Source organism: Rhamphochromis sp. 'chilingali' (genome assembly GCF_963969265.1).
Source record: "Rhamphochromis sp. 'chilingali' genome assembly, chromosome: 5".
NCBI classification, from domain to species: domain Eukaryota; kingdom Metazoa; phylum Chordata; class Actinopteri; order Cichliformes; family Cichlidae; genus Rhamphochromis; species Rhamphochromis sp. 'chilingali'.
Genome location: NC_137932.1, coordinates 10,490,783 through 10,513,321, shown reverse-complemented (window position 1 = coordinate 10,513,321; position 22,539 = coordinate 10,490,783). Strand labels below are relative to the sequence as shown.

Sequence of the window (22,539 nt, the reverse complement as noted above, 5' to 3'; positions counted from 1 at the left end):
ATAAGATGGCTTGTGCTACCTTTGAATTAGTGCTAATTTTTGCCCTACAAATAAGCCCTATTTTAGTTTAGAGTAAATTAAAAAAGCTGAGAATTTCGCTTCTTTTATGTGAAAACAATATTTTGAGGTGACTCTACTGTACATTGATTGCTCTTACTGAGCCTCAGATCTTCCCAAAGAGCTCAGCTGAATGCCTGTTTAATAAAGCTAATAAAGCTGTGAGGGATGTTAATAATGAATCTGCGCTTTTTTTTGTTTTAAGTATTTTTGCTCTCCTGTGGTATAATGAAATATTCCGCAGTGGTGTGCTTGTAGGATGCAAAGACTTATCATCAGCAGTGATATTTATGGAGGTTGCTTTGAAATGGTCACTCGGGCTTGTAATGGCATGAAGCTAGTGGGTGAGGCATATTAAACAAGATATATTCTTGCTTTATAATATCCTCAAAGTCACTTATGCAGACAGGCATTGCTCTATACATTACTGTATAATTGTAAGTCTGTCAGTCTTAGGTCAAAACAGTTGTTTATATTTAATGAAATCTGAATATAGTCGACATGCATTTGAAAAAAAGGCTGTAACTCAAAAGATCTGACATAAATAAGAGAGGGGACTCCTTTGTTCGACATTTAGTCACCTCTGTCCCCCCTGGAAAACCATTAAACGAAGAGGACTTCTCCCAGGAGCCCGGCATTCCTCACATTCCTCAGGTCTGATGTCAGAGTAGAGGGGGGCGGCGCTCAGGATGGGACGGCGCTGTTGCGTTCAGGTCCTCTTTGAGAGTGCGACCTCTGAGGTGTGTGTGTGTGTGTGTGTGTGTGTGTGTGTGTGTGTGTGTGGGGGGGGGGGGGGTGCAAATGAGTGGAGAAAACGGCACGTCCAGTCTCATAGCCCAGTTGTCTCCTGTGGGTTTTTTTTTCCAGCCAACTGCATATGACGCAAGACGGCCATTTACTCAAGCAAGAGCAGTAATAATTTAACAATACGAAAACCCTCCAAAACTTTTAAACTCCATGAGTAAAATAATTCATTTTCGATGCTTTGTATTATTGTGTTTATTCAAAATTAGATTAGGTTATTTTGTCCTATCTTATTTTAATGTAAGAAAGCCTGCCTCAGATTAGGCTACTGCAGTCTATCCAAGCAATTGTATTCTAAACGTAAAACTGCAATTTTTCACCAACTTACTGAGACTTATTTTAATTAAAGCTTGCACAAAGGTCGTGGGCAATCACTGCAATCCACTAAGACTGTATTAAGTGTCATAATTACAAGCAGGCCTGCCAAATTCCCACCTTACAGCTTCTGAGTACATTTAGATAAATTCAGTCTTTCCTTCGATTTCTTAATTTGAAAAATGTTATAAATTAATTAATTAAAAAGAGAAATACTCACATATGATTAAAAAAATAACAAATACTCTCAATAAAAAGAAAAACTTTAATATGACAATTAATTAATACGTTTTTTCTTTCGGTCCCCTGTGAACTTCGGCCTCTTGGGACGTTCAACGTAAAGCTCATTTTTCCGATGCCGTCTTCAGCTTTTGAACGTAGCTGCAGCAAGCGCCTCTCTCAGCCTGTCCTGAACGCCTCCATTGGGCTAGAGGGACCACTATAAACATACGAAGAGTCCCAGCGAGAGAAGACCACGTCGCTTTATCCAAGTCGGACAACTTTTTGTGACTGTTTGTGTTCCCTAGAAAAAAGAAAAAAGAAAAGGCAACAAAACTGCGAGAAGAAGGAGGCTCAGGATTTGGTCTGCCTCTGCGACTTTTGTGGTTGTTGTAAAGGTTGAGCTCATTTTGATGTGAGAAGACGCAGATTTTTCTTGTTCACGCCGGATTTTTATACTTTTTTAAAATATATATTTTTAAAGTTTCTTAAATAACTTAAGGTGGATTATCTGATTGCCGTGAGTTCCAAACCTCGACAAGCAAAGAAGAGTTTATTCAGCTGGGAGAAGAAATCGGCATGTAGCGCAGGATCAGGGGTGAGTTCTCTTGCATGGGGGGAAAAAAAGCGAAAATCTACCTCAGTCAAAAAGACTTCAGTTTTGCTCTTCATGGTTTCCTGCAGATCTGGAAGTAGATCCAAACTCTTGTAAAGTCCACAGTAGGAGTGCTTAGATGTAGGCCAAATGACTTGGCCACGTAGGGCAAAAAGGAGATCCAAACTATTTTAATGCCCCCCTTTCTCCTGCACATAAACATGCATCACCATCACAGACAGAGCCTCTAAATCCCCCTCTACATCTAATAAGATAGTAGTCTGTGCGATTCCAGAGAAACTAGGAAGTTGGAGAACCTGTGTGTGGCTGGAAAACCACTGAAAGATTCCCCGGAGTTAATGAAGTAATCATGAAATCACACGACTGAACAGGGCTTTGGAGACCCGAGAGCCCTCTGTAAGACCCAGTTTGGGTTTGGGCAGTGGGCTCATGCCATATGGAGTGCGCAACACCTGGAATATCTGGCCCTTCCTCATTTATTTCTAATTTTTGCATGTGTACATTACATTTCCATAATCGCTGAGAGAGAGTGCGTCTGTAAATTCACCTCGTTGAATTGTATTAAACAAGCTTGGTGGCTGAATGGTGTGTTTGAGTATGAGCAGCCTTCCTCTATAAGATGATGATGGACTGATGTCCTCACACCCTGGCTGCAAACTGTGTGTACATGTTTGTGTAAAAAAGAAAAATGTGTTTGAACATGCACCTTGGACAACTAGCATTACTGTAAAAGGGGAGTAAAGGCAACACAGCATAGCTGCTGGAGGCGTAGGGTGCACACACACACACACACACACACACACACACACACACACACACACACACACACACACACACACACACACATCTGGCTGTCTTTATAAGCTCAAAGGCATGCTGCGTAAATTACATGGTGCCCGAGCAAGTGGCTTGGGTGTACACAGCAGTTTTAAAACACTGGTGGAGATTTTTAAAGGCCTAAAAGGCAGAGTAGAAACCTCCATCCATGCTTATCTTTTGTGCAGTAGAGAGTCACAAATCTCATTTGTCTTTCAGTGCCATTTTTGGCACTCTATTTCCTGCTTTTTATTCAAGGAAAGTTGCTGAAATGTTAATTCCCAAAAGGGGTGTTTTGTTGAAGGTCAGCCCGGTAAGATCATAATAGGTGTTTACTGCTTAATGTGAGCCTGCGTCTAAAAGGAAAAGTGGCTATTGTTTGTGTAGCCAATGGTCATTTGAGTCTAGTGGCCATTTGATTACGGTGTGGTGCAAACATACCTGTAATTTTGGTCAAGTGCTCACACTGCACCACAGGAAGAGAGGGGGGAAACAGGCAGCAGCAGCAGTTATTGTAGTTATTGTTATAACATTTTAACCAAAGTGGAAGAAATGCATCGAATTCCTTCGTAGTCAGCTTGTGGTTCACTTGTTATTTTACACCATAGCTGCACTGCAGTAGAAAATGGAAGGTGTGAAGAAGGCTATGACCTCTTTTTTGTGATTAAAGTGATTACATGTCCAAGGCATTGACTTAAATACAGATGAAATTAATCTGCAATGAAAATAGTTGTTAATCTGCTGATAGCTTCTTCGGCCATACCCAGTATAAAACACTCACATGTGCAACCAAAAGTCTCACATCTAATAGTAATGACACTGTAGTGCATTTTACATAAATCAAGTGTTTCAGTGTGTAAATATTAGTCCCCTATATCACCTTACATGCTAATACTCTACCTTTAAATATACTTTTTGTGTTGGAAAAATTGATGTTTAGCAGTTATTTCTTGTCCTTGCAATGCTTTTAACTTTAGTTGTATACAAAGACTGTATTTAAATGATGGATGTAAGCACCTCTATGCCACCCTTCACTTTGTGAAGTCCTGTTTTGAAGGCTCGATGCTAGTCATTTGCCTTTGACTATGTTGCCGTTTTGGTGTGAGAAGTGACCGTATTTGGATGATTAGGTGAAGCTCCGACTTCTTAGATGGGTTGTTTTGGTTCTTTTAAGCCCACACAGAAAATTATGTTGCATTGTTTCACCTCAGCCGGTCGTGCACCTCTCGATTTCTGTAAACTGGGTTGAAGACACAAGCGTACAATCATGTCAGCTTTTAACACCATTTTAATGATGTATCACTACAGTAGCTCCAACATTGGGAGATGTTGGAGCAGTTTGGAAAAACAAGACTTTTTGGGGGAAAAAGCTAAAGAAAACAAGACGTTTCTAATCCTGAATTTACAATAGCTAATGGATTCTGCACACTGCAGGTGTGAGGGGAGTTTATTCCACAAATGACCCACACTAAATCCTGCCTCATCTTGTTTTCTTCTATTCCTGGGAATGTCAAGTAAACCTGTTCCTAAGAGGCCCAGAAGCCTCATACCCCTCAAGTAGGTCAGCAATATATTTATGCTTTATAAACCATTAGCAGAATTCTAAAATCAATCCTTTTACACACAGGAGGCCAATGCAACGAGTTCAAAATTGATGTAATATGATCCATTTTCAGCATTTTGAAATAGCTGCAGCTGATTAATTGATGTTTTATTAAGTCCAGTAAAAACTCCATTACAGTAATCTAGCCTACTGAAAACAAGTGCATGAATAAGCTTTTCAGTTCCTTTCTTTGCCACAAGACCCTTGGTGAATTAGTGAAGTGTGAATCTATTCCCACAAGGTGCCAGCAGCAACAGCAGCATTAAAGCAGAGATGCAATATGACATCGAGTGACACAGCATAAATCAAATGTAAGCACAAAAAGCTAATGTTTTCCTGCAAATTATAAGTAAAAGTAGTACGTGAGCGCTTAACACTTCACTTTAACAAGAATTAAAGTAACTTAACCGTGTACCTTTTCAGGATTTTGCACAACAAAATGTCAACATTTGTTTACATTTGGGTTGCACATCACTGGCTGCTGGCATCTCCTCCTTTGTAGCCTGCTTGTATTAGATGTCATGTTTTTTGCCTCATGTGGTGGAGCAAGTTTGTTGTCTTCATCTTTAGCGGGAGCAGTTTTTTTTCCACGTAGCTTGTAAAGAGCTTTGTTTGAAATTTGTGAAGTAGCTCCTTTTAAGGTACCTGGGCTTGGATCACATAAAAACGTATAGAGTCTTTATCGCGAATGATATGATCATTAAAATTATCATGCCTCTAACTTTGAGCCCCAAAAAAGTGACCCCCATGCAGTTGTAGTGAAGGATGAGATGTGCACTAGAGACCGAAACAGTTTCTTCTACGCGGCTGTAAACATGTTTATTTCTGCTGTAAAGTTGGACATTATAACATGTGAGCCTATGGGGATTTGCAGGCTTTTAAAGAATGCCTCAAGTGGCCACTCGAGGAACTGCACTTTTAAAAACCTCCCTTGGTGGTACTACCAAGCTAGTTCTAAAGAAGTATTAAAGTTTTACCAATCAGCTGTGCTGGGTCGGTATCAGTAACAATACTGAACTTCTACCTAGGAGCAGAAACGCTCATGAATGAACATAAATCACTTACTTACCAAGAAAGCAGCTATTGTTTACAAAATTTCTATAAAAAGCTAACAAAAGTGATGTTACTGTGAAGTAATAATATAATGGCTGGCTGTAGGTGCAGCGTATGACTGTGAGGAATATCTCTTGTGCATGTGGTGAGTGTATTCAGTCATGCACGGATGCTTTTGTCAGATTTGTGCTCTCTGTGAGCGCTCTGTTCTCTCAGCCCAGCAGACAACAACAGAGTAGAGAGCGTGCTGCGACCTGTCCAACTCTCCCACACTCCACCAGGTGTTTTTCGTGCTAGGTGTCAGTCACTGCTAGCCCTGCCACCCACACTTAACAGGTTTGACCCCCGCTACCTCTGAACAGCCCAGAATTTAAAAACATGTGATTCTTCCTGTGATGTGGGACTCACTGTTCACAGAGTGGTTTGTGAGGAAGTTTGAGCATCAACGGGTGAAATTTTCCATTTGATCCTTCGTTTAAAATGTGACTTTTCCTTCCTTTGAGGCCGTTATGGGTCTTAGATACAGCCGGATGTCAACACGAGCAAAACCAAAGTGTTTCTGCTTTCATAGGCCTGTAAACTCAGTGCTACTGACGTCCCCGTTGGCTCCTGGGGGCTCAGCCATGAGAAAATACTGAGTGGCTTTTGGGTGATTGAGCTTGTGTGTGTGTGTGGAGTTGTATTTGTGTGTATGGTTGTGAGACCGTGATGTGGTTCCCAGGAGGAGATGAGAGGAGGGGGTTATGGAAAATGTGAAGAGCATTGCGGTTTGGCTGCTGCAGACTCGGTGGCTGACGATTGATGGTCCTGTGTTTTTGTTGTTGTGGCTGGGAGCCGCCTGCTATCAGTTCCACTGTCCATGTTTACGCACTCCTTCCTTTCTCGCCATCCTCACCAACTGAACCAACACGATAAGAGCCTGAGAATCACCAGCGTTGTGTCTCCTCTTTCCTTTCTGCTGCCTTTTCCATATCCTTGCTTATCTAAAGCCTTTGTTTTCTCATTCAGGTGCTGGGAATGACTTATATGTGAATTTTGAGGGCACATGTATACACACAATCCAACTCTGTGCCTCTCAGTTAAATATCCAAGTCTGCCTGCATGACATCAGTTCTCCGGTTTGCCTCCTGGAATATGAGTCGGCAGAGGAGCGTCATTGCTGGTTTGGAAAACCAGCATACGGACAGTGTAAAGCATCTGCCTTTGATCCTCCTCCTCCTCGTCATGTTTTAGTGACACTGTTTAGATTTCAGTGCCAGTGGGAAACATTGGGCATTCCCTATCTGTGACTGTCACTACTGCTACTGTAACTTCTATTGTTTTCCTGCACTTTTCCTTTGTTTCTATGGTATTTCCGGTCGTCAAAAGCTAAATATAAGCAGTTTGGCATCTCATTTGAATTCCAGTTCCGGAAAGTGAGGTTATTTTGAGTTTTTTGTGATTGTGACAGTTGTTAGTGCTCACTGGCATGTCTCCTTCACTTGTTTTAAGGTAATGAGTAGCAGCTGAAAAGTAATTTAATCTGTTGATTGAAAAGATATACCGGACAAAATGTGCTGATTGCTTAAAAAAAAACTTTTTATAGACATATCTTTGCTTGGGATGATTCAAAGAATTATCAAAATGCACACAAATGTATGTACGAAACTTTGAATCGAAGCTTCGTTTTGAAGGTTTGCCAGTGCGGTGATCCTTTCAGAGCAGTTCTGTGAATTTCAAAACCGGGCCTGATGTCTCCTTCGCTGATAGCAACGGGTATGTAAACAATGTAATTGGCGAGAGTCTGCTCTCACTTAGTGTAACAATTTTCTTCACCCATTTAAGTCCAGGTTGAAGTGAGATAAAGCTGCGCGCGTGTGTGTGTGTGGGAAGCTGCAGACATGGCCCCTTCGCTGTCTGCACGTCACAACTGTGCGAACGCTTTGCCCTGTGTTTGTGTCACTCTCGCCGCCGTGTCCTCAAGTGTGTTATTTGCGGGTGTGTTTGTCTCGGAGATATGGGGCTGGAGGAGTTAAAAAAAAAAAAAAAAGCGAGCTGGAAAGTGAGAAAGCAGATGCGCTTGTTAGAAACACAGTCTGGTGGCCTGCCTCCACCATCTGTTTGCAGCTGTTAGTGTTTGTGTGTGATATACAGTATGTTTGTGTCTGTGCAGGGTGAGTGAGTGGAGCCTGTGTGCGGGGAAGAAAAAGGAGATGCATATATATATATATATATATATATATATATATATATATATTTTCTCTTTTTAATAAAGTATTTTTTTAGGTGTAAAAGTGAGCACACACACTCACACACACACACACATCCTCTGGGTCAGACAAAAACACACATGGCCAGAGTGTCAGATGACAAAGAGGGGCCTGATCCACAGTGCCAATGTCCCTGAGACGTGTCTGCAGAATAATCTCTGTAGTACTGTGCTTTCTTCAAATGTCTATGACAGGGCATTAGATCCACATTAAGAAAACACACGACTGCTCATTAGGAGTAACAAAGTCAAAATTTTGAGCAAAAAGTCAAAATATTCTTTTAGAATAAAGTCAAAGTTCAATTCAATTCCGTTCAATTCATTTTTATTTATATAGCGCCAAATCACAACAACAGTTGCCTCAAGGCGCTTTATATTAGTAGACCCTACAATAATACATACAGCGAAAAAACCCAACATATGACCCCCTATGAGGAAGAACTTTGGCGACAGTGGGAGGGAAAAACTCCTTTTTAACAGGAAGAAACCTCCGGCAGAACTAGACTCACGGAGGGACGGGGCCATCTGCTGCGACCGGTTGGGGTGAGACAACGAAGACAGGATAAAAGACATGCTGTGGAAGAGAGCCAGAGATTAATAACAAGTGTGATTCAATGCAGAGAGGTCTATTAACACTTTTAGTGAGAAAGGTGACTGAAAAGGAAATACTCAATGCATCATGGGACTCCTTCAGCAGTCTACACCTATTACAGCATAAGGCAAGGCAAGGCAAGTTTATTTGTATAGCACAATTCAACAACAAGGTGATTCAAAGTGCTTTACAGAGACATTAGAAACAAGAACAAATAAAAAGCATGATTTAAAATTGATTAAAACAAGCAAATAAACTAACTAACTAATTAACAACAAACAAACAAACAACAGTATATATAAACAGTATATATAACTATAAACTGTGGAGATTGACGTTGCTTTACCCTCTATAAAATGCCTTGTGTAGATGACTTAGTGAAGTTTTACTAGAATCAGTTTTAGTAATAAGTAAACTACAAAGGAAATTACAATGTAACAAGTTTTTTCTTAATGTGGCCTTAATACTCATTGGTAAATATCAAAAGATGGCAAAGTTTATGTTTTAGTCCTGTACAGATTGTCCAGTCTGTACACCAAAGGCCAGTCAGACAAATACTGCACGTGTCTCTCTACATGAATGGAATGAGTACAGTGCTTTTTCAGATTTCGACATCTGCATACATGTCTTGACATCACCATTGCAATCATGAGGTGTTAGTGATAATACAGCCACATGGGCTACTTTGGTGCATTTTTAATCCACACATGAAACGAGCAGCAGCGGTGATTGTAAATGACGTTAGTCTAGTTTTAGTCAACTGGGAGCATGGGAGCTAGCTGTATGCAGTACTGTTTCCTGGGGGCATATCATATGCGTGTCTAACCTTACACCACAAGGAAGTTACTTCTGATTGGATTGCTTCCAAACTTGTCGCACCTTTCTACACAGCTTAATTAGATCTGATTACATCTCGTGTCATATTAGTTTTTATTTAGTTATCGTCTTGTTTTTGTCAGGAGGAAAAAGGCGGCACCAAGAGGATCGTGTGTGTGGCTAATAAACAGAAAAACACCTGAGGAGCAGCACTAATATTAACTGGGGCAGCTGGATAAACAACTGAAAATTCACCTTGTAGTAGCTGTTTAGGTTGATATTACCACCAGAGAATGAACCTTATGTTGCGAGAACCATTATTTTTAATTGTTGACCTGAACATTTCTTGCAGTGTTCATGTGTTGGAACTTTATTTGTGGTTGTTTATTTGGGTACAAATCACAGATATTCTCCGAATGCCTCACAAACTGACCAAAATGCACATCAGAACAACTTCAAACTCAGTGCTGCTTATCATTAGGTCTCCAGTGATAGTGTGAAGTAGATCGGATAAGCGCTCGTCGAGAAAAGTGAAGGGGACATGGACACACACACACACCTTCATTCACTGCTAAGATAATGCTCTGTCCAGGGTCAGCTAATACTCAGACAGACTTTGGTTGAATGTTTCCAGGAGTGTGTGTGGACTTAGAGGTGTGTTTCCCCCAAAACATTTCACTACTGAACTCAACTTTAAGTTAGTGGGCCACAAGAGGATCAGAGTCTTAAGAAGATTTTAGAAATATCAAACAAAATCTGTCAGTATTACCAAATTCTTTTGATTTAGCTGTGCATGGAGTAGCAGTTCGCTGGGTTACCAGATAGGACAATACAGCAAGTTCACATAATACAAAATAATTTAGGTTAAGTAGGTCTTTGTTGTGACTGTTAACTGTCTGAGTGCTCAAACTATTTGTGAGTTTAGCTGCTGAAAAATGCAAGTGTGTGCTTGTTTTAGCCTTCTATGAAACACTCTATTTGTATTAATTATATAAAAAAACAACCAGTAGTTCCATATTTCTTGATTTATGAAAACCAAATGCTTTAATTAGTTGTAAAAACGTGAATTCTGAGCACAAGTTAGCCGATTTACACTCCAGCTATTCGGTTTAGGTTCACAGACCAAATAGTAAAATGACTGCGCAGGAGGAAGTGTAATTACGAGCTGTGAAGCACCCATTTGTTTTGCTACAGTGCTTGTGTATAACAGGAGGGTAGCTGGGGGTGTTGGGAGGGCAGCGTTGGTATTTCAGACAGAGACAAGCAACAGAGATGAGATTGATTGAGTTACGCACGCTACACTTGCTTCCTCGCCTCTTGGCGGCCTGCATCTAATGGTCTTAGCAGTAGGTGACAAAGTGCTGTTTTGTTCCCGCTATTGTGTGGACGTGAATGGAGCAAAGCGACACAGGGGCTGGCATGAACCAGAGCAGAGGGGGAGCACGCACGTTAGCAGCTCTGCTCCTGAGAAGACGTTATGTTTAAAATGAGTCTTTGTGATGGTAATGTAAAAGAAATGGATATCGCAATTATGCCTGTTTTGATTCTAAGTTAGCAGCTTTAACCACCACCTTTTTTTTTGGCCTGTAAGTCACAGCATGTTTTGATTTGGTAAATTTTTAGGTGACCCCAGAATCTATCCCTGAGTGGGTAGAGAGGTGACTGGCAGAAAAACACTGCAGCCTGAGGCAAGCTGAGGTTTCTGCAGAAAATAAATCAGTCGAGTTGGGGACAATGCAAGTGAAGGAACATCTACTGGTTTTCTGCAGAAATTCCCCAGCTGAGGAAACCCATGTCAGCATTTCTTAGAAGAACACCAACTCATTTTAAATCCATCTTTTGTCAGCTGCTGACCTGTAGCTGGTTTTCAAATCCCGCCCACTTTAGCAACAGTTTTTACACCTGTCAAGCTTTCTATTCTAGCTCAATACAAAGGATCTCACTTGAAATTATTTGGAATTGGTCTCAGTTTTTGCATGCAGGACTTTTCTTTTGTTGGAGATTATGTATCGGAATTTCAGGAGCAGGACCACGCCTCCAAACACGCTCCTTCCGGTTGTCATCTATATAGGTTCCCCCAGTTCTGCAAGCTGTTCATTCTCGTTTACATGCCCCACCCTCCCTACCTCCTTGTTCTCAATTCTTTAACTTCTTCATTTCTATTTAGTGCATGGGGATCTGCCAGGCCCGGGAGTCATCGCCAGTCCCCTTCGAGGCCTTCCCTAAACCGCAGCTCAATTCATGTCAAAGCATTCACTTTTACCTACTAAAACACTGTCAAACCTAAAATGAGGATGTGGCCCCAGCTAGTGAAATGAGTATTTCCTGCTGTGCCCTTGTTTTGATTGTTGGCCTTAAAGGATGGAGAACAGGACAGGTATCTTAGAAGACAATTAGTTCAGAAGCTGATGAGACTCACGGGAGCTTCACAATGATGAAAACAGTTTTTCATGGCTTTGGTATGTGCTTAAATGTTGCTGATGCTGAAGTTTAAACTGTTTGTATTCTTATTTGCCACGTGTCACTTTATAAAAGGCCAGGACTGCTTTTTTTCTGACACTGCGTCACGCAATCTCGCTGAAGTTGCTGAATTGTTGAGCCCAAACTCAGACGTAGAATCCTGAACCAGTTTAAATACTGCAAAAATGGAAACTCCACAAACAAATTTACTTTACTCACTTAGTTAAAGTTGGTTAGTTAACGCAAGAATCTGCTTTATTTTTTCTTTCTGAGCATAATTGTGTGTGTCCAATTGTTTTGACATCCACAGAGTATGAAAAAAGAACATCCTCTCAATTTGTTTCTTTCTGTATGAATCAGAAAGAAAGCTAAAGTGTAGCACTTTTGCCTAAAGGAGCATCCATTTCATTCAAGCCTTTGTCAGATAATTTCACACAATGCTTAGTAACCCTATTAGCGGCAGGCATATCTCTTTGCATTTCAGGGCACTCCAGTGCACATCAGTAGCATTTCTTATGTCAGCTACCAGTAAATAAGCTTTCCAGAAAGGAATAGAAGGAATCACTGAAACTACAAAGGTATATGTAGAATGCACTCCAGACACACACTGGTTATGCTCACAGATGTCACGTTTATTTAGGGTTTTATGCAACAACCTGGGTGACCATCCCTTGACCACTACTTTCACTTTTTTTGTGGAGAAACTCGAGGCACTACTAAGCCAGCCAAGGACCAAATTTGTGCAGACACCTCGGAGGGTGTTTTCTCAGCACCACAACTGACCGGTACAGCCTCTGCATCTCTGCTGACCCCACACCAGTCTGTCTCTCAACCCGTTGCTTCCATCTTCCTTCACCCAGGAGCAAAACCATGAGATACTTAAACTCCTTAACTTGGGGCAGCAACTCCTTGGAGTAGGTCCTCCACCCCTTTCAGACTTGCCACAGTTGGCTGCAAACGGGAGGTCGTTACTAACAGAGTCCCATCAATACATCTTCTGCCGCCTCTTGGCTGTGCCAAGAAATTTTGTCCCTTTAAAACAGAATCATAGTTACAACAACTATGATAATTCCACCCAATATTGACCCGTGGTTTTCTGGAGAGCTGTTACACCTCTGATATTGTGTAGTGACAAAAGCAGATTGAAGCGTGATGGTAAAAAAAACCAAAAACGTAGGACGCTTAAAACATTTTTAATTAAATACTCTCATTGCTAAATGAGGAAGACACAACTCGTGCACTGCAGCGTCAAATGAGTAGTGTTGATTCTTTGATGCACAAGCACAAAAATGCTCGATTAAAGATGTATCTGACACCAACCTGACAGAGAAAATGCAGATGTTTGTTTGCCATGGTGCTCAGTTAAAAGCATGCAAGACTAAAAGGTCAAATTTCTTCTCCTTTGCTCTTTTCGGCTAGCTCCCGCATAATCGTTTTTATCATGATTGATGTAAATGTGTGTAAAAATGTCATCCCACAACGCGTCTTTCAAAAAACCCCTATATACTTGAGTGGTAATGTGGTTTCTGGTCTAAGCACGCACGTTAAAGGGGAAAAAAGCTACTTGATTCCAACTTTCTTACCCCTGTGCAATATCAGTTGTGGGGTAATATAAAAAAACAACAACAACAAAAAAAAAACATAACAAAAGATGGGAATGGTTTCACATATATTTAGAAAGAGCTCACCCCTCTCAAAAAGAAAAACAAGCCTCTTTCCTCAGTTTTCCCTCTCATTTCGTCTGTGCCACAAAATTACAATGTGCAAATTCATAAACGTATATGGTGTTTTTGCACGCTGGAAATAAACATGACGGTCAGGAGAAAAAGTCGCTGGAGCAGAACTGAAGCAGGGCATTTTTGTTTTGTTTTGTTTTTTTTCATCAAGGAGTGGGTAAGAGCCCAAACTATTGTCTGTCTTTCTGTCTGGCTTTACTCTACCACACACTCCTAACCAAGCCACTGATTACTAGTTTAGAGTTGCACCAACTGCTGTCTGGTCCTTTGGCTAACCTCTGAGGAACCTGGTGAAGGGGTGTGTGTGTTTGAGAGAGATCTTGTGTATATGTTTGCGGCGTGCCCTGTTGATGCTTGTCTATGTTTGTACACTACACAGTGAAAGTATGCGTCTTTATTTGTGTCTTTGTGTGTTTGTCTGTGTACTTGTTGACAGTGATCTTGGAGGCCTGGGTGCTCGGGAAACACTCTTGAGTCATTTTGGGAAGGTTTTACTGTCAGCCTGTGATGTCACTTACCCTAAGCAGGAGACAGTGGGGAGGGTCGCAGGGTCTGTGGTTAAGGGTCATGTGACGATTGGGGTCAGCGTGCACATATATCCTTAAGCGAAGCTGATTTACTCAACCGATGTCACTCGTTGAGGTTAGTGCAAAACGGCCGTTTAAAAAGAACGAAAGAAAGAAAGAAAGAAAACAACAACACACGAAGAAGATGATGCCACATTACCGTCTCAGAAGGACTCAGGAGTAAGGAATTTGTTACGGCGCCCAAAGAGGCAAGGCCATTACAAAAGATGAGCGTGAAGCAAGTGCAATTAAAATTGTAGCAAACAACCCGACTCTGTAGCTTCTTGCCCTCTTTCATTCAAGCCTGCCTCCCCTGTGTCTTTTTCTCCTGCTCACTCAGCCTTGTTATACACACACACACACACACACACACACACACACACACACACACACACACACACACACACACACACACACACACACACACACACACACTTTTCCTTCCTTGTGGTGCATACTTGTGTCAGGTGTGCTCTGTTTTTCCAGTCAGGGTAGAGAGGAATCTGGGCCAGGGTCCAAGCTGACTATCAGCAGCACATAGCCAGAGCCCAGGACAAGAAGCAACACATCTTTACTCCACCTCCTTCTCCCTTGCTCCTCACCTAATCGTTGGAACATTGCCTTGTCATGTTTTTGCTCTTTTTCCCTCACATTCATGCATGTGTGTATTTATTTTCGCATAATTTTCCTTGCTGTCTTTTGTAGTGTTCAATTTTGGGTCTCTTTGGTTTGTCTGTGTTTTAAGGAGAAGTTTTTTCCCCCTTCTTTCAAGGTGTGGAGCTTTTTTTTTTTAGTTTTGTAATCTAGTTCCTGTCTAACAAGGCTACAAAGTAGCCACCACCCTTAAAATGACACTGCTTTAACTATTTAAATTTAATCCCATTGATATTAGCGGGATTATTTGAAATTCCTTAGCGATTGCTGGCTAACAGCTCAGTTTAAAGCTTACTTTTTAAAATATGATTGAGTATGTGCGATATACAGAGTACACCCCTACAGGATGTACTCTGTTCCGCCTTTATATCTGTCATGCTCTTTTTCAAAGCACTTTCCTCATTACAGACATGAAAGCTATGAACTGATGAGCACCCCAGTTGCATTCAAAGTCATTCCCAAACACCTAGCTCAACCTTTTAAACTTCCCCGTGTGTGTTCTCTTGTTTACCTCACGAGTTCACACTTCTGTTTCTTATTAACAACAAAGATGTGGGTTTTTTGTTGTTGTTTGGTTTTGTGTCAGTAGCTGGCAAAAAGTGTTTCTGTGGCAACATATGTGCCACCACCGCAGGCGTGTGATCTTACACACACCGCTGCACTGTACTCCACAATGTCTGGCACTGTGCTGCTGTCGAGCAGAGAGAGCAGAGATAAAAAGGAAAGGAAGGGCCTCCCACACAGGCAGATAGAAGCTCCATTAGTTCCTCAAAGCCAGCTGCCGGGTTCAGATGGATGTCTGCGCACGACCGTTTGATGTCTGTTCATCCATAGCCTCACATCTCTGACTCTGTCTCCCAGCTTCGCCCGACACCGGGCCTCATGGGAGTCCAGAGAGCGCAGCTGCCCGAACTATAGGATAAAGCTGTCTGGCTGCTGCCGTACCATTCCTGTGCTGTGCTAATGCTCTAGCACCACAACTACTCCTTTTTTATCTGCTTTAGTTTCTGCTTGTTTATGAAAGGTGGGAGGGATTATTTGAAAGAATATTCACTGATTAGAAAACCATCTTCGTTCTTAGAAAAGGGAATGTATCCATAAAACTCTAAATAGTTTTTTAAGCCAGTTATGTGTTTGACTGACCCTCCTCTCTTATCTCTCTTTGCAGCACCTGTTTGTACTCCGTCTCCTCCTCATCTTCCTCCTCCTCTCTGGACACCTTTGGGAATGGGCCAGCGCCTTGCCAGGTTGCATCTCTCCGCCCGGTGGTGTGGCTGGCGTCGTGCGAGAGTGAGGAGGGCAGCAGCCAGGTCATAGAGCCCGCCCACCCCTCTCTCTGCTTGCTTGCTCTCGAGTGACATTTGACCTCTGACTCTGCCACGGCCCCGCCTTGACCTCCTGCCAGCCATGCCCTTCCGGCTGAAGCTGCGGCGCACAAGGCGCTACAATGTCCTGAGCAAGAACTACTTTGTGACGCGTATCCGCCTGCTGGACAGCAATGTGATTGAATGCACGCTGTCAGTGGAGAGTACGGGACAGGAATGTCTGGAGGCGGTGGCCCAAAGGCTGGAGCTGCGGGAGGTTAGTGTTGTGACACATGTGCACGTTAGTTTGAGATAGTATGACATGTGATAGGTTTCTGACACATTTGTCTTATCTGAGCTTGCAAGTGTTATAAATTGTCTGCCGTTGGCAGCTACAGGATGTAATTAATGGGGAGTTGGAGTGGGCATTTGTTTTTACTCTGAGTTTGGTTGTGTCTGCCACGCGTCTCTCCCCACACCCTGTGCATGTCTCCCTGCCCTCTGCTGCGTCTCTCCTTCACTGTCTTTGTTTGTCTCTAATGAAGCGTGCTTACGTCTGTCCTCTCTTCACTGCAGAAGAAAGACATACTGCTCGTCCTCTTGTCTCCCCTACCCCATGGGTCCTTCTCATTCCTCTACTTCTATTTCCCATTATTGTCAGTGCTTTTTTTCTACCAGCAGGTGGACTTCTGATGATTTTTTCCTTTCCTTTCCTGTTCTTCCACCTTAAAACACAAAGTAAACGAATTGTCTGTAAAAAGCATGGTTTGTCTAGGTCAAAGATCACATGACGATTGTGTGCGTGTTTGGCTCAAGGGTGATTAAATTTGATGAACATCCGTGCTCAAGAGTGTGTCTGCACCTGCTGGAGCTGCTGACAGCGCAGAAGAGCGGGGGGGGGGGGGTGTACTCACACAGAGTTGTGGTATTTGCTGGGTGTCAGTGATGTTATAAATGAGGCGATGAAGCACCCCAGCTGTAGCGGCTGTCTGCCCCTCGTGTGCACACCGTCTCAGGATTATGTGTGCGTCAGAGTGTGCGTGTTGTTTTGGTCTTCGCTGTTAAATCTGAGGTCTGAAGCGTGTGCCCATCTGCACGCATGAATGTGTGTGCGCCGTTTCAGTTACCAGCTTTATTACTTTCTCTCTGACTTTTTACTGGCCAAATCTGTGTGCTCAACCTTTTATGAAACCTATGAAAAATGCACAAATACACAAAATAACCAAACATTAAAAACATGACATTTAAATGACATGTTCTGCCAAATGTACTGCGTGAGATAAAACGGTGGAAAAAAAGTTCACGAGATCTTTACACAGAGACAAACCTGTGCCACTAGTATGTTGTGTTTTTACAAAAGTCAATGGATTGTGAGCTGATGTGTGTGTTTTCATTATGCATGGATTTCCTGACAACATGGTGGCATCTCATATCAACAATTTCTTATCAGAAACATCATACGTGAAGGGAGAAATAAACTGGTCTATTCTTGCTTTTTGTGTTTCACTTTCAGTTTAAATATGTTCGTTTTGTTTGGATAGGAAGACTAATGACTTTCCCTGGATTTAGTGAGCTAGGTAATGATTCCACTTTAATTTTAATAGTGTTACGCTGCTGACGTCAAAGGTTTTGTCGGATTTTAAGGAGAAATGTGTGCTTTTAATTCAGGCGCTTAATCTCTCAATACTTTTCAGTGTATTTCTCAACTCATTTACCATTTCTCTCCTGAGAAATCCCATCTAAAGATGCACCAACTGCAGGTTTCTTGGCTGATTCCAATTTCTGTTTTTTTTTTCTATGCGTGACCTGCAGATTTTGATTTTTGCTGATTCTTTGCTCACTGAAAAAACTGAAAAGTAGGGAAAATAAAGATGTAAAAATAATTGAAAATGAATTGCTGTACACCCACTTTTACCTGATATATTTTACTCAGTTGGTCTCATTAGCCCTTTGCTTCCACTATTGCGAATTAATTTATTTGGCTCTTTTATACTCCTTTTGGTTTACACAACTTATTTTTGTTTCCTCACCCCCTGTATTTAGACACATTACTTTGGACTGTGGTTCCAAGGGAAGACCCAGACCCCGGAAAAACGTTGGGTGGAACTCGAGAAACCCCTCAAGAAGCAGCTGGACAAGTTTGGCAATGAGCCACTGCTCTTCTTTGGAGTCATGTTCTATGTTCCCAATGTTTCCCGGCTGGAGCAAGAAGCCACCAGGTAAAGAATCTTCAAATGGTAACTGTGAGACAGTTACGCAAGTCACTGAGAGAGCCACATAATCAGAATGCAGATGTGCTTTAGCTTTATATAGAGAATTGCAGTAGTAACAGTGCTTTCCAAACGCTGCCATAACACTGCAAAATCGTCTTCTCATGACTCTCATCACTAATTGTCAATATTGGTTGACGTTTCAAAGTGGTTCTGGCTACAAAGAAGTCAAATGTGATCAGTCTCCTAAAGTAGATGATTACTGTCCCATAACTCTTCATTATTTAGAATGCCAGGAGCTTAAAAGCAGTCACTTTGAAAATGTGGAGAAATAAAAATGTAATTTTACATTTAAACACCAGCTGGTTTTGAAAGTCTGGTGGCCTTCATGGAGCTTTTGACTTATTTCATGGTGCCTTTTGGAAGTTTTTTAATGAAATTATCAGACAAATAATAATGGCTTCCTGTGTAGTTAATTAGACTGACTGTCAGTTTTAGTAAATTACATTCTACTTTTTATGTTTATTAACAAGCTGCAATACAACCATAAAGTTTATAGATGGATCTAGCTATCCAGTCTTATTATTCTTAGCCGATAACTTCCACGGCCAACTGCTCCCCATCCTTGTGAGTAATTATGGTCGTTAAAATTCAAGCTAATGTTGAAATTAACAAACAACTATGGTGTTGTCCATCCTTTATATACAGTCTCTTGCAAAGATTTTGGGGAAGGTTAGCCTGCGTCTATCATAAGGTAAAATATATCCATAAAAAGCAGCATAAACCCCTAGTAATTTCAAAGTTATATCATTTGATAGGAACACAAAAAAGTGGAGAATGTTTTGTACTTAGGGGGATTATGCATCTTCTACCTTCAGACAGAGCCAGTTTATTTTTTCTCTGTTAACAATCTCGGGCCTCAGTCTCAGACTGGTCAGCGACCATCTGATAACTAGTACCTCCCTGGTTATATAAACACTGCTCGCTTAGGCAAGGTGTGTATTTTGCAACCGGCTGCTGTAGGTTGCTGGCTAGCGTGAAATACACGATGCTGCACTGAATGGTGCACCTTTTCCTTGGATGGTGAACATTCTCTTTTTCTCATTTTCAAATTTCACCACAGTTTGGTGAGTAAATGGCAAGCGTTTGCAAACAAGTTGCCTTCTTCCATACAAAATGTACAGATGACTGTGGCAATCTGCTAGCAACCAAAACAAACATAAGGAGGTTTTAGGTGTAGCATCCTTTTTTGGCCGATTTCACCACTTGCCATCCGGTCGCGGGAATACAATCATCTTTACCTCTTGACCAGAGGTTGCCAGTGGTTTGCCGACCTGTCTCTAAGCCTCTGTGAATGAGGGCTTACTGGTAAGCCATCCTAACTTCTCCTGGCTTTAGCTTCATAGTTAGCATACCAATATGAAGGGGAAACTGATCAGCAGCTAATTCCCAGGAAGACAGTGAATCAGAGTTTTCCAGAAACTTCAAAGAAACTTCCTTTAACATCTCTTTGATGACATAGATAATGGCATCAGCGGCATCCAGTCTTTCCTTGTGCCACTGTGTGTGTGTGTGTGTGTGTGTGTGTGTGTGTGTGTGTGTGTGTGTGTGTGTGTGTGTGTGTGTGTGTGTGTGTGTGTTTGAATGAGTGTGTGAATGAGCATGTTGGGTATCTGTGAAGAGTGCAGGCAAGGGTCAGTGTGTAATGGACAGTCTGCCGTCTCATATTCCTTCACACACTCTCACACACACTGACGCGCCGAACTCTGCAGGTCTGCCTCACACTGAGCTGGTGAATTTGTGGCTTCTGCTTCTCTGGAAGTGGGAAAGGTTGATTGCAGGTCACAGCTTGACGTTTTCACACTATAGTTTTAAGGTGTGTGTGTTTTTGCCAGCGTGTTAACCCTTTTATAGTAATTCTGGGAACCATGCATGCCGCACTTAGCCTGTTTTGAAAGTGGTGAAGTAATTTATTTGTGAGCGATCTGACAGAGGAGAGTAAATTGTCTAGAGTGTGTCTGCAGGTTTATTATACAGAAGCCAGGATCTGCTCTGGTAAAGCAATGGTATTCATGGAATCCCCTGAGGGCTCTTATGATGTGTGTGTGTGTGTGTGTGTGTGTGTGTGTGTGTGTGTGTGTGTGTGTGTGTGTGTGTGTGTGTGTACACAGGGGTTATAGGGTTGAGGGGGTTATGATGGGGGCTTAGGGGCAATTTAGGAAACAATGGCCGTCTTTTTTTTTTTTCAAGCCCCCCTTTCTCTTCCTTGCAATCACTGTACATGGTGTCACCCGTCTACTTTTTATCAAGAGCAGATCAGCTTAGTCCTACATTTTTGCTCTTTCTCAGTGTTCCTGTGTCTCCTTCACTTTTCTCTTTTCTTTGTTTTCATCTGTTAGTCAGGAATGTTGGCACGACCGTCCAGCGTAGGAGGCGGACCACACATTCCTTGCAGCAGAAGTGCGGGGGGTAAAGGGGATGGAGAGAAGAGAGAAGGGGGGAAGGGGTGGGGGGGTCTGGTTTACAAAACATATGCACACACACACCTCAAACAATCCCCCAAGAATCCTCTCAGAAGCCAGCTGCAGCCCTGTCAGAAGTTACAATACACCACATTGTGAGAGCGTACGCATACCCACGAGGCAGACTTTTCCAAAAGACCCATCCTTTAAAAAAAATAAATTATATATATATAATTATATATAATTATATATATATATATATATATATATATATATATATATATATATATATATATATATATATATATATATATATATATATATATATCCAGGCCTCTGGTAGAGGACCCGAGCTTGAAGGATAAACCGCCCGCAGGGGCGTGCTGGGTGTTTTTATATAATATATATATATATATATATATATATATATATATATATATGTATATATATATATATATATATATATATATATATATATATATATATATATATATATATATATATATATATATATATATGTATAAGGGGTGCAACGATACACAAAATTCACGGTTCGGTTCGGTTCGGTTCGATACTTTGGTGTCACGGTTCGATATTTTTTCTATACAAAAAAAATGTTCATGCCTTTTTAATTTGTCATTTATTAAAATTATAAATATATATTTTAACTCAAAAGTACAGTTTTTAAATTTAATGTTGCTGAAACAAAAGTAATTAAAAAAATAAATATATCTCAGGGCTCTCAAAATTTCAAAATCCCTGGTAGCCCTTCGGGCAGGGACTCTTCAGTTTTTGGTAGCCCAAAATAAATGTAAGTAGCCCGAATAAAAAAAGAGAGCAATTTTTTGATTGATGTTTTGTTTCCTGTTTTGTTTCCTTTACAATATTATACATTAAAGTATAATATTGTAAAGGAAACAAAACATTAATCAAAAAATTGTTGAAAAACAAATTACAACATTGTATAAAAATTACAATCATCAACTCAAATACTTGGTTCTAATTGAACAGAAATTTCTATGAACTTGTAAGAACTGTGTAGAACATGAATCAGTCTGCGTCAGATCCTGAATTTGAAATTTCCGCTGAAGTCACGGGTAAGAGACAAGTGGAACCAAGATCTAGGCCATTTGCTTTTTGAAGTTTGCAAAGACTGCTAAATTTTGCCAGTGGTAGTTCACTCTTTGCAACATAGTACGCTGTTCTAAACAGATTTTTCAGGTTTATTTTTAGTATGTTATTTTCAATTGGTGTTCTGGGAAAGATATTGCAGACTGAGCAATAATGCATTTCTCATGGGTTCTAATGGGGGCCTTTCTTAAAATGACTGGTCCCAGTAACAAAGGCGCTTGTCGACTCAGAAATCGAGAGAAAACCAACAACACACCCGGCAGAACATTATGTTATTTACACGGGTGCACACAAGTGGTCCGCATGTGCGCATTCGCTGTCAAAATAAAAGACGCGCACCAGATAAGAAGTTGCAACGCGCGTTTGCGTCCATATAAAAAGCACTGTTTTTGTCCGCTAGAGTGGGATTTTCACGGCACATTCCGCACCACATCTCTGTGCGTTCATCATTTGTTTGAAGCCAGCTCACCTCCTGCAACCACTTTTCTGAGAATACGTGCTTCTTTTGTGGTTCGGACTCCTGACATTTCTTTGGAGGTGGAGGAACACCAAAGTAATTGCTTAAAGGAGCTTCTTCGACATCTTTAAGAGTTTTAAACAAATGTCTGTTCTCCTCCAGAAAATCTTATGTATGCAAACACGCGTTGCAACTTCATATCTTGTGCGCGTTTTTTTATTTTATTTTGACAGCGAATGCGCACCTGTGGACCACTTATGTGCAGCCCCGGTTATATAGCTCGTCATATTGCAGCCACAGAAATTCTTTTGTCCATGAAACCATAAAGCTGCACTTTCTTTTTGCCTTATAGTCTGATTTGTCATAACTTCTCTGTTTTGTGGTAAGCTTTTCTTTGGCTGTCACTTCTTCACCCTGACC

The 22,539-nt window shown here is 41.3% G+C and overlaps 1 protein-coding gene across 1 annotated transcript in view; it reads left to right on the top strand.

Moving 5' to 3' along the window:
• The first annotated feature begins 1,584 nt into the window (after window positions 1-1,584).
• Window positions 1,585-22,539, top strand: part of LOC308396437 (tyrosine-protein phosphatase non-receptor type 14-like) — a 45,280-nt gene continuing 24,325 nt past the window's right edge. Inside the window, exons 1-3 of the mRNA XM_080881730.1 lie at window positions 1,585-1,993; window positions 15,724-16,136; window positions 17,903-18,078. Coding sequence (XP_080737856.1) covers window positions 15,963-16,136; window positions 17,903-18,078 — 350 coding nt within the window. The 5' untranslated portion in view covers window positions 1,585-1,993; window positions 15,724-15,962. The remainder of the gene's footprint in view (window positions 1,994-15,723; window positions 16,137-17,902; window positions 18,079-22,539) is intronic.